This window comes from Catharus ustulatus, chromosome 22, assembly GCF_009819885.2.
Source record: "Catharus ustulatus isolate bCatUst1 chromosome 22, bCatUst1.pri.v2, whole genome shotgun sequence".
Lineage (NCBI taxonomy): Eukaryota > Metazoa > Chordata > Aves > Passeriformes > Turdidae > Catharus > Catharus ustulatus.
Window position 1 is genome coordinate 7,045,867 of NC_046242.1, and position 11,479 is coordinate 7,057,345.

The window sequence follows — 11,479 nt, forward strand, 5'->3', positions numbered from 1 at the left end:
ACAATTTTCAGATGGGTGTGGAAGTCATGAGTCACATTCTGCTTTGAAATAAGTGATTGAAGTCATTACATGGCCATGGTCCAGTGCAGTTTGATGTCCCATGTTTCCTTAGAGGGATAATCTGTGCTGGAGGCTGTTTCAACAGCAAAGGAACTTCTGGGTTGCATAGGATTTTTGAGGGATTTTATGTTGTGGTTTGAGGAGTGAAGGGATTCAGGAAATAAATGCTCCCCAAGAGAATGGAAAATGAATTAATTTTGTTGTGACAACACAGGTGAAAAAGCTGCAGGTGATGCTGAGGCAGGCTAATGACCAGCTGGAAAAGACAATGAAAGATAAACAGGAATTGGAGGATTACATGAAACAAAGTGCTGAAGACTCCTCTAATCAGGTACCAGGATTTGGTAATTGAGATCTAGGAATGATGAAATGTTCTTCTAAAGTTTGTAACAAGAACTTGTGTTTTGTTAGATAGGGATGGGTTAATGGCTGCAGAGGCAACACAAATGGGAATTTCTAGGGTTAGTTATGCTCCACCTGAGTCTGCCACAGTTTCTAGATAAATCTGTTGTGTCCCTAATATTATGTTATCCAATTTTGGCCTAAAAATATAATCTCCAGTTATTAAATCCATTACAGGGTGGCAGTAGGAGTTTGAATGTTTGAGTTTTGGAGTGACCTGTGTCTGAAATGACCCAAACATGCAAAGGGAGCCCCCTGTGCTCTGGGCACAGCCTTGTTGCCAGAAGAGTGGTTCTGTGCCAGAAGAGTGGTTCTGTTCCACCTTCTGCTCTTACCAGTACTTGACACCCAGTGAATGGACTTGTGGTGAAGAGTGCAGCAATGAGGAGCTGAGCAGGCATCAAGGGCCAAATTAGGCACTGAACTCCTTTAAAGTAAAAGCCCACTGGAAAGATTCTGCAGTCTGAGATGTGTTCCTAATTCTTCTGGAACAATGAAGCCAAATATAATGGGTGGTAGTCATAGTTAAAAATAAAAAGAGGGGAAAAAGTAATCATTTTTGACCTATTAAAGCTCACAAAAGTAGGTACATGCTGTGTACAAGACACTGAATTTACTTGGGCTGGGACTTTCTCTCTTCCATCCCACCCAGTGTTTTTTCAGTCATTACACAAAGTCCAGCTTAGACAACAGAAATATGTTTATATGTTCCTCTGGCTGTACCAGGGTGCTGTTAATGAAGTAATGATTAATCTTACATATCTTGTGGTGGAATGATTTAAGTTTTTGAAGGTGAGTGCTTTCAGAGAAAGGTATGAAAATTAAAAAAATGCTTGAAACTTAGATAAAAGCTCTTCAGTTTCCCTTCAGTGTCTCTGAAGTGGCTTACATGTAAATTTTATTAGAAATAACTGTTGATTCAGAGTTTGGTAAATAGAACATAAAAATATTGTTGGTGCAGAAACACAGGATCTGCCCTTACTGCTTGGAGCTGCTTTCCTGCTTTACTGAGTGAAGAATTAGCATCAACTTCAGTGGTTTAGTTTGAAATTTCCAAGTGCCTATTAGTAATAACAGTCAAGGGAACTTATTTCTTTTTCAGAATCTGTTCCATGCTTTGTTTATTACAAGTCTGTCTGTGTTTTCTTTCTTTAAGATCTCCTTGCTCATGGCCAAGTGTCAGAAGTCAGAGAATTTCCTCAGTGAGCTGCAGCAGGCGTTTCTGCAAGCCAAGAGAAGTGTCCAGGAGCAAATGGTAAGACAGGTTAATTCCAGAGATCCCTGCCCAGCCCTGTTTGTCTGACCCAGTGTCTGTAAAAGGCTTTGTCTGCCCAGCCAGGGTTGGCTGGAGAGGGCTGAGCATCTTCACTTGCAAAGGGCCTGCTCCAGTGAGCTCTGGTGGCAGGTGCTGGAGCTGGAACAGTTTGTGTCATTCTGGGCTGCTGTCTGGGTTCATGCACATCCAGGAGCATGGAGATCACAGCTGCTTTTCTCCTATTCAACATCTAATTCCATGTTTCTTTGGTATCTTCACCTCAAATCCAAAGACAGTAGATTTTCTCAAGACTCTTTTTTAGCATTCACCACGAGGGCCATCATTAGTGAATATTTTCTTGGGTTTCAGAGCTAAATGATGAGTGTTGTTGCAAGTTAAACTTAAAACCCAGGGAGAGATATGGATGGAACTTAATTTTTAAAAACTTCTTGAGCATCTTGTTGGAATTAAGCCAGAGAATAGGAAGAGGACCTCATGTTCTAGAACTAAGTTTGACTTCCTTAGGGCAATTCATTCCTTTCTATATCTGAATCAAGTTTCTTCTTTTTCCCTCCCTGGCACAGCATTTGTGGGGGTCCAAGAGAATTTATCCTCATGAACCCCAGTATTGCATTTTTGGGGTCTAGGATTGTGTGTAGCACATCAGGACAGAGATGCTCTGCATGAGAACACATCTGGTGGATGTGCAGGAGATTCAGAAAATGTGTTGATCTGAGTCTGCTCTCCTGCTGCCCCTGTAACACAGCTCCTGCCATTGCTCAAGTCCTGGTTCCCCATTTCCACTCCTCTTGCAAGACTGCATGGATTTTTTTCTTTTGTAATGCAAGCAAAGCCATGTCCTCTTCATCCTTTTTCTTTTCTGGGATCAGCTGTTCTGGTGCTCTCCTGGGAGGACAGTGGGAGGCAGACACCCACTGTGGAAAGTTTCAGGGTGAATGTTTCAGGTTTTTGGATAACCTGCCCTTACAGCTGAGTACTGAGGTGATGTTAATAAACATCCCTGCCAGCTCCTGAAAGCATCTGTGATTCCCCATTCTCCTTGCCCTCCATGAGCACAGGCAGCTCATGGATAAACACAGGAGCAAAGTGGGAGACTGAACAAAGCTGTATTTATCACTTGCTTCCTCCTCTCTGCCTGGACTCTTCAAGTTGACCTTACCTTTATTTCTGGTGCATTGGCCAGGCAAGAGGGAACTGGTTGTGTTGATCCACAGCATTGTTTTTTTCCCCTTCTTTACAAAGAGTATCAGTTTACCAGACTTCTGAAAGTAGTGGTAGTAAATGGGGCAGAAGAGATCTGAGCTTGACCCTGAGTGTTAATTTAAATTTTTCTTTGCATTGTAGGCTGTCCTGACACAGTCAAGGGAGCAGGTTTCAGAGGAGTTGGTGAGACTGCAAAAAGATAATGAAAGCCTTCAAGGAAAACACAGCTTGCATGTGTCCTTACAGCAGGCTGAAGATTTCATTCTACCAGAAGCAGCAGAGGTAAAATATTTTTAAATCATCAACACCAACAGTGCTTGTGCCTTGATCTCAGTGGAATATTATTCTTTATCAAAAAGCTGTCTCAAATAGCACAAAGACCAATAACTGGGATTTTAACCCTGTAAGTCTGTGATGGACAAAGCCAGCAGTGTGATCCCTGTGCCATGGCAGCTTCAGGGCATGGATGGATTGTCAAACCAGTTACCTGTGGCCTGCCAGCTGCTCTGTGGTCAGTGCAGTGTGGGTTTGGCCCAGATCAGCCAGTTCAGGGTGCACTTCCCAGCTGAGCACACAAGTGTGCAGTCAGCAGGACCCCACTGTATTGATTCAGTAATTCAGGTGAAGTCAGTCACTTCTGTCCAGTTAAGACCAGCAATAATCCAAAGCCTTGAATAATGTTAAGCCTTATCATCCCTTTCATGGCCACTCCCTTCCTTTAAACCTAAAAGATTTGGTGAGGCTGAAGGGCAGGGGAGCATCCTAAACCCGTGGGGATGTGAATCCTGCCATGTCTTATTTCCTGTGACCAAGACTGTGACTGGAATTCCTTGCTGGAAGCAGGGGTGGGATGTCAGGACAGCACAGCTGTGTCCTTGTGCAGACCCCCAGTGCTGTGGGACAGCAAAATGACATCTCTGCTGTCCTTGATGCAGGAGCTCCGGGAGCTGATCCTCAAGTACCGGCAAGACATCATCAGTGTGAGGACAGCAGCAGATCACCTCGAGGAGAAGCTGAAGGCAGAGATCCTCTTCTTGAAAGAACAGATCCAAGCTGAGCAATATTTGAAAGAAAATATAGAAGAAACTCTACAGCTGGAAATAGAGAATTGCAAAGAGGAAATAGGTGAGCAGGGGTGAAACAGTCTCAAAATAGGAATATAAGAAATTAATAAAATGCACAAAGACTTGATTTTTTAGTAGACTTACCTGAATTCTAAATACTGCCCACTTTTGGGAGCAGAGGTACCAAAGCTGTGCAGCTGAAAACAAAAGTACAATTATTTGTTTGCTTTTGAGGTCCCTTTGATGTAACACGAGCTTAATTCTCCTTTAAATATTAACAGAAGTAAACAGGGTATGAACAATTTCCTGTGTTTCTTGCATTTAAGTTTTAATATTCTTGTTTTTCAGCTTCAATTTCCAGTTTAAAAGCTGAGCTGGAAAGAATAAAAGTGGAAAAGGAACAGGTAAGAAGCACTTTCACTGTGGGATTTTTGGATCTGGTGGTGTGGGGTTTTTTAATAAAGGGTTTTTTCTCTTTCCTGTGTTGATGCCACTGTAGGAGTAGGACACATTCATAGTTCTGTTCCTTTAAAGGTGTTTGATCTGTTTTATTAATCTGTTACTTAAATATTGGATTAACTAATTCCTAACTAATACTAGACTCCCTAACACTGACCTAAGTGTCAGGTTTGGACATGTCTCTCCAGCTCCAAAAGTGAATAAATGGAGAGAAAGTGATGTTATTCAGGTTTTCTCTGCGTCCCAGAAAGATACTTAGACTTCTTTATGGAGTGACTGTGGGTGATGGAAATGTTAGGAAGTTTAGTTAAATTTTTTTAATATTATTATTATTGTTGTACAGTTGGAAAGTTCTTCACAGGAAAACCTGCAGCAGCTGGAGAGTCTGCAGGAGGCAAAGAACACTCTAGAAGAGCAGCTGAAGAAGGAGACTGCAGCAAAGGTAGCTATGATGTCTGGATGTGAAGTGTATCTGCATCTTTTGTGATGAGCAGCTGTGTCACAGAATGGGGCACTACCTAAGAGTGAAAAAAAGAAGCTTTTGAATGTTGGTAAGAAACTGGCAGGGCAGTAATGTCCTCTGGATGTGGTTTAAATCCTCACCCCTGTTTTCACTGGATTTCTCATGTGCTGGGTCTGAATTGCTGCTGACCTGAACATCCCTTGGGGTGCCAAGTGAGGGCTCAGAACATTCCTGCCTGTGCAGTGTCCTCATCACCCAACCTGGGGCTCAGTGCTCTGGTGCTTTTGAAGAGATGGTTTTTTGTGGTTGCTGTAGGAAGGGGCTCTACTGCAGCACACAGATGAGTTAATGGTGATCTGAGCACTCACTCTCTGCCCTCTCTTGTTGTAGTTTTGGTTTTTTATGCCCTTTTCCCCAACCCTTCTCTGACTAAAGCTCAGGACAGGAAGACAGTTGTACTGCCAGCAGCAAATTACTGCTCTTACCAAGAACTTACTTCACTAAAACTCAGAACTGTGCCTTTGTATTTTGAGATCCCTGCTCATGGTGCTGTTAAAGGCCTTTGGGCTTTTTCCTGCTTTAACCAATCTATTGGCACCTGTTACTGGGTATGAGCCCCTGATTTTGCACTTTGGAAACTGAGGTGTGGAAAGACTTCAGTGTGGTTTAGTTTGGTGCCAAGGCCCTGTGAATACTGTGCTGCTTTCCTCTGGTATCTCACTCTAATCAGTTTATAGAAGCTGCTGATTTTTATTCAGTTCAAGCATAAAGAACCTTTTCCTCCTCAGGCCAACCTTGAGCAGCTGGTGTTTGAGGAGAAGAACAAAGCTCAGCGGTTGCAGACTGAATTAGATGTCAGTGAGCAAGTGCAGAGAGACTTTGTGAAGCTTTCTCAGACACTTCAGGTAAGACTCCAATCAATGTGTAAGGACTACTTTAGTTGCATTATTTCTCCAGAGCTGTGTAAAATAAGAAATAGCAGTTGTAAATTTTCTTATGTTGGTGTTTATGATCTATTTTAGAATAAACTGATCAGGTATTCCTACTATGATATTATTATTAAAGCTATTGAGATTCTATTCTGATTACTTGGTTCCAGCCAATTTTCAGTTATTGTACTAAAAGAAACTGTGCAGAACCAAAGATGATGATGGCTCTTCCAGACCTGTGTTTTCCCTTGTCCATCTCCTGATGCTTCCAATGTGGTATTTTCATAACAAATAATTCAGATACAAATATTTGAGGACAAAGTAAGGAACTGGTACTGCTTGATCTGAATCTATGAAATGGTTCTTTGTGTTACTGTTACTGCTTTCTGGTTATGCTTTGCAAAAGCCTTGTCCTTGCTCTTGTCTCTGTTGTTATCCTTGTATTTCCTCCACCAAGTGGCCCCTGGTTGATGTGAGGGGCCAAGAGGAGTTTTGTCAGGGGTGTCCCTGAGGCTGAGCCTGGTTTGTCAGGCTGCTCTCTGCTGCAGTTTGTGTGCACAGGGACTGGCAGTGTCCTGGGGAAGCCAGGCTGGACTGGGCTCACCTTCAGGGTCTGTGTCTCCAGAGTTTGCATCCCCTGAATTTCAGCCCCATCCCCTTGGAGTCCTTGGCCAGGTCCTCAGAGACATCCAGCAGAATTCAAACTGCACATTTTCTGAGTCAGGCTTTCAGGTTTAATTGGAAAATTAACACCAGAATGTGGGAGATTTGTTTACTGGACACAGTTTAGCTGGATGGACAATGGAGATCTGTCCTCTCTGGCTCTGTCTGGAGGAGTTGGTAGCACAAAGGAGACGACTGAGTTGTCCTGCCTGGGGAAGTTGCTTCTTGTTTGTCCCAATCCTCACTTTTTGTGTTTTAAAGTCCTGCAGGCACTGGTTTATGCAGTTCTTAGAGCAAACAGCCACCACTTTAAAGATGTGTGATGGACTTGCACAACTTGCAGGTAGTTCAGTAACCTTCACTGTGAGCTCAGTCAAAACTGTAGCTCTGTTTTGTGTTTTCTTTCTGCCCTGAGCAGTTACTGCATCAGTTTGTGCTCCAGTGTAAGCAGTGGTTTGTGCCATGGGCACTGTACACAGTGTGAGGTGACCCTCAGGGGAGGATTGTGGTTTCTTGGCAGGGTTATTCCCTTTCCTGGCCTTGTCAGTGAGAGCCTGGGCAGGTCCCCCTTGTGTGAGGAGTCCACTGGCCAAATTAGTTACCAGCAATTGAGAGGAAGGGCTAAAAAGCAATTAAATGCTGGTTGGGGATTTATGACTGAAAGGCCAGATCCTATTGCAAAGAATGTGCAAGTTTGAGAGTGAGAAATAAATCAGTTGTGCTCTCTGTGCATTAATTTCACCACAGTTCTGCTGGGCCCCTTTTTCACCAGATAAGAGATAGCAGCAAAGCAAGGAGGGAACTTGGGAATGGGATGTTTGCTCCAAGAGCATTTTGGCTGTGATCTGGAGAGGCTCCAAGGCAGGTGTTGGGCTGCTCCTTTATGTTCTTTTGGGAAGGTTTACTTTGCACATCTCCACTTTTCCAGCCCAGTGATGGTGACTGGACATGAGACAAAACACAGAGTGCTGGTGCTGGCTGGAGCCCCCCAGAAATTGGGGATTCATTGCCTCATGTCTTCCTTCCTCCCATCCTTGGGCAGAAATTGAGCTTGTGCTCCTTTCACACCTTTCATTCCTGCAGCCCCTGGTGGTGCTGTGTCCCTGGGGGCTCCCCTGGGGCTGCTCTGGGCCTGCCCTGAGCTGTTGCTGTCCCCTTGCTGATGGCAGTGCCTGTTTGGTTCCCTGCAGGTGCAGCTGGAGAGGATCCGGCAGGCAGATTCCCTGGAGAGGATCCGTGCAATCCTGAACGACACAAAACTGACGGACATTAATCAGCTCCCTGAAACATGACACCCTGCTGGGCTCCGAGGCTGTGCTGGGGTTTTTAACTCATCTTTATAGCAACATTAATTATTATTTAACTCTAACCGAGAGAGCAGAGGACAACAGAGGGGAGCAATGACTTAAGTTTTGTTTCTAGAGGGGAGAAAGGTTTCGTACTGGGCAGGAGGAGAGCACAAGGGTGACTTGTAGAGTAGGAAGGAGAACTTTCTAATGGAAACACTAATGAGTGCAGTGTTTCGTGTTCCACTGAGTGGGATCAGTCCTTACATTCTGAAAAACTTCCCTCTTTCAGCCGACTTCGTAACCTAATATAGAGTTTTGGAACATATACCCCTGTCTTTCCCTCTGTCCTTTCCCCCACTACTGTGATCAAAGTAGCTGCTGGAAACTGTATTGTCCCTCCAAAACGTTGAAGAGCAAAGTGGTTGAAGTTTTTCTGTTTGAATAGTCAGTAACAGTATTCAGCTAGCAGAGAGAATGAGGTGTAGAGTATGCTGTATGAATATTTTATATTAAAATATGACTTTATTAGCAGGACACTGGATATTGATCTTATTTCATAACTCAGTACTTTTTTTTAAAAAAAACCCCATTGGCTCTGTGAAGAATCTGAATGCTGCTGAAATGTGGATATGAGTGAGCTGTGTATCTCCTGAACAGATAAATGCTGATCCAAAAGAAAAAGAATACTGTACTGAGAATTTAACTCCTTGCCATTTTTCTGTTGAATTCAGATACTGAAAGAAAAGCACAAGAAATGCACTGTTTTGTAACCTCTTTTCAAAAATGTAATTTAGAATATGGAGCTACAAACGGTTGTTTCTCATCTCCTAAAGCTGAGCAGTGCCTGGAATCCCTTCTCTGTGGAAAAAAACCCATAAAAACGAGCAAACAAACAAAAAACCCAAACAGAAGAAAGCTGGTAAAAATCGTGTGCATGTCTGAGCATTGGCCTGAGGTGGTGCAGGTGTGCTCTGCTCTGGGGGTGAAGGCAGGAGCTCTCTGGGGAAGGTGTGGAGGGGCAGGTGCTGAATGAATGAAGCTGTTCCTGACCCCTCTGCTGGCTCAGCCTCGTGCAGGAGCTGCAGGATTGTGCTGCTGCAGCTTGGAGGGGGCAGTGCAGCTCTGTGGTGTCCTGGCAGTGCTCAGAGGTGGCTCCTGTGCTGTCCCCTGGTTCTGCTCCCACACAGTTAAATTACACTGAGCAATGTGGCTGCAGAGGCAGGAAATTCCTGTGATCACTCAGCTGGCAGGTTTGGGTTTCTTGTTCTGTAAATGTCCAGAGGTAACATGAGCATTCCTCCTCCTCCTCCTGCACTGCTGGAGTTCCTCCTGCAGCTGGATGGGTTCCTGAACTCTTGTGGGTGTTGATGATCCTGGTGGTACAAACCCAATTTGTGAACTTTACAGCTCAGTTAAAAGGAGGCTGAAGGAGCAGATCCCACTGTCCAAAACTTCTTAGTTTTTCCTCCATTCCTTGCTGTTTTTTCTTCACATACTTGGCCAGAGATCTGCTTTTCTTCATCACCTTCAAAAGTTGACAGAAAATGCTCCAAACTGCAATGCACATGACTATATATTTTAAGTGCTTAGATCCTATTTTTAGCAGTGTATATCCTGCTACTGACATCAAGTCAGAACCAGTGGTTTTGAAGAGGAATGCCTTAAAAACAGCCAAAAAGCATCATACAAACTCAATTCCTTGCCACTCATTACAAGAATTAAAGCATTTTATTCACCCTAGCAATTAATTCCCTTCATAATCCTGACACCCAAAAGTAATTTTTCCCACCTTAGTAATGACTAACAGATGGCAGAGCTGTCATGTCTAGAGATGACACTTTCACATAAAGGTGATGTTGAAATGTGACTCGAGTCTTATTTGGCTACTACCAGGGTAGGGATTTTTTACCTTTTCTCACTATTTGCTGAACTGTGGGTGACAGCAACCAGGTCCTGATGCATAAATCCAGGACCAGATGTTCTCATTCTGTTTTCCAGTGGCTGGGTAGACTTTGGAGACAAAACTACAGGCCTTTAGTAGGAGCTGCAGAACAGAAAGGAAAGCTTTTTTTCTCTGTTCCCACCCTCCCTTGCCAAAAACTGATTTGTAACTGGTTATGGGCTTAGTTACTGTAACTGGTGACTGCTCCACCTGTGCAGGAGGTGCAAGGAAGCAAAACTACACCAGGTCCTGGACCCTCCTCAGCAAGCTGAGCACTTAGGAACTGAGGCCTGAAGTCTTTCACAGAAAAATATTTTTGGTTGTGTTTCTGGATGGTCCCAGTGTGGGAGAGCAGGGGAAGGGGCTGTTCTGGCCTCCCAGCATCCCTGTGTCCATCCTTGCTGGTCCCTGTGTGTGGCCTGTTCTCAGCTGTGCTGGCTCAGAGTGTTTCAGGTGCTCCAGGGCTGGGTGGCTTTTCCTTGCTGTGTTTTTATGGCTCATGGGCACAGCTTTCCCGGGTGTGGTGGTGTCAGGGTGAGATGGCTGCAGCCTCCAGGAGGGAGGCAGTGGGGCAGGTGCTTTGTGCTCCTTGGTGGCCTCAGGGCCAGTGGAGCTGTTCCCAAACACAGATCTGGAGGCCTGGGGGTGTGCACTGTGTGCTTTTCCTTGTTTGTGAACCAGGCACTGCACAAAGCCCAGAAGGAATTTCCTTTGGTGTGCAGAGGATGGGCAGGCAGTTCCTGCATGGTTTTCCTTTTCACCCCCCTGTTCCATCACTCCCCTGTGCTCCTGTCCCAGTACCAGCCGTGACCATTTTAGTGTTGGAACACGAGTCACCTTTTTTCACCAACTGCTGTAATGTCAGACTTTTAACCAATTCAGTTTGAAATTGCAACCCTGATGTTCTCTGATGTGGTGGGAGATGTGCTCCCTGCAAAGTGCTGTCCCTCCTGGGGAAGGATAGCAAAGCTTCAACAGCAGCAACCGAGCTTCTGCTGAACTCAAAGGGGCCTTTAAAAGCAAAGCACGACAGTGTGTGCCAAATTTGCAGGGCAAATTTAAAAGACTGTAAATGTAGGAAAAGCTCTTGGTGTACTCACTGGATGATGGATTCTGGTGTTACTGCTCGTGAACATGAGAACACAAATGTTTTTCCTTCCGGTTCTGGGTGTTGTGGAGCCTGGCTGGGGCTGGGGTGGGTTCTCCTGTCTCAGGCAGTGTCACCTGTCCAGCTGTGACAGGGGCTGGGCTGTTGGTGCCAGGGCCCAGATGGAGCTGTCTGCATTCCTGTACCTGTATAGTCCCAACCTGTACAAAGTGTTCTTGCAGCATGTCTGGTACCCGCTCCTCCCCAGCAGTGCAGTCACTCCTGTCCCCCTGAGCTTCACCGGGGCTCCTGTCCCAGGGCAGGGGGGAGGGACAATGATTCTGTCCCCTAGAGTCTGTCTACAGCAGAGACTGGATTGGCCTTGTAATGGCAAGAAGGACTCCAGAGCCATCTTTTGCAAAAGGCAAACAGTGTTTTGGAAGTCAATACTGCATTCCAGTGAGCCAAGCCATTGGTGTCCTGTGCAATCGTGGGTGTAGAATTCTGCTGTCTCCAGGATTCCAGTGTAACCATTTGTTAACTGTACTGAAGGTGTGTCCTTTATGGAGAAAGTGTTCCAAATTAAAAAAAGCTGCTGAAGTGTGTGTGTGCACGGCTCTGGTCTTTCCCCTCTGCCTCCTG

At 44.9% G+C, this 11,479-nt stretch overlaps 1 protein-coding gene across 1 annotated transcript in view; it reads left to right on the forward strand.

Moving 5' to 3' along the window:
- The window catches only part of RABEP1 (rabaptin, RAB GTPase binding effector protein 1), a 46,999-nt gene extending 35,562 nt beyond the window's left edge, over positions 1-11,437 (forward strand). Inside the window, exons 11-18 of the mRNA XM_033078015.2 lie at positions 275-391; positions 1,619-1,717; positions 3,083-3,223; positions 3,877-4,066; positions 4,354-4,409; positions 4,808-4,906; positions 5,716-5,832; positions 7,710-11,437. Of these exons, the coding sequence (XP_032933906.1) occupies positions 275-391; positions 1,619-1,717; positions 3,083-3,223; positions 3,877-4,066; positions 4,354-4,409; positions 4,808-4,906; positions 5,716-5,832; positions 7,710-7,811 (921 nt within the window). The 3' untranslated portion in view covers positions 7,812-11,437. The remainder of the gene's footprint in view (positions 1-274; positions 392-1,618; positions 1,718-3,082; positions 3,224-3,876; positions 4,067-4,353; positions 4,410-4,807; positions 4,907-5,715; positions 5,833-7,709) is intronic.
- The last annotated feature ends 42 nt before the right edge of the window (positions 11,438-11,479 follow it).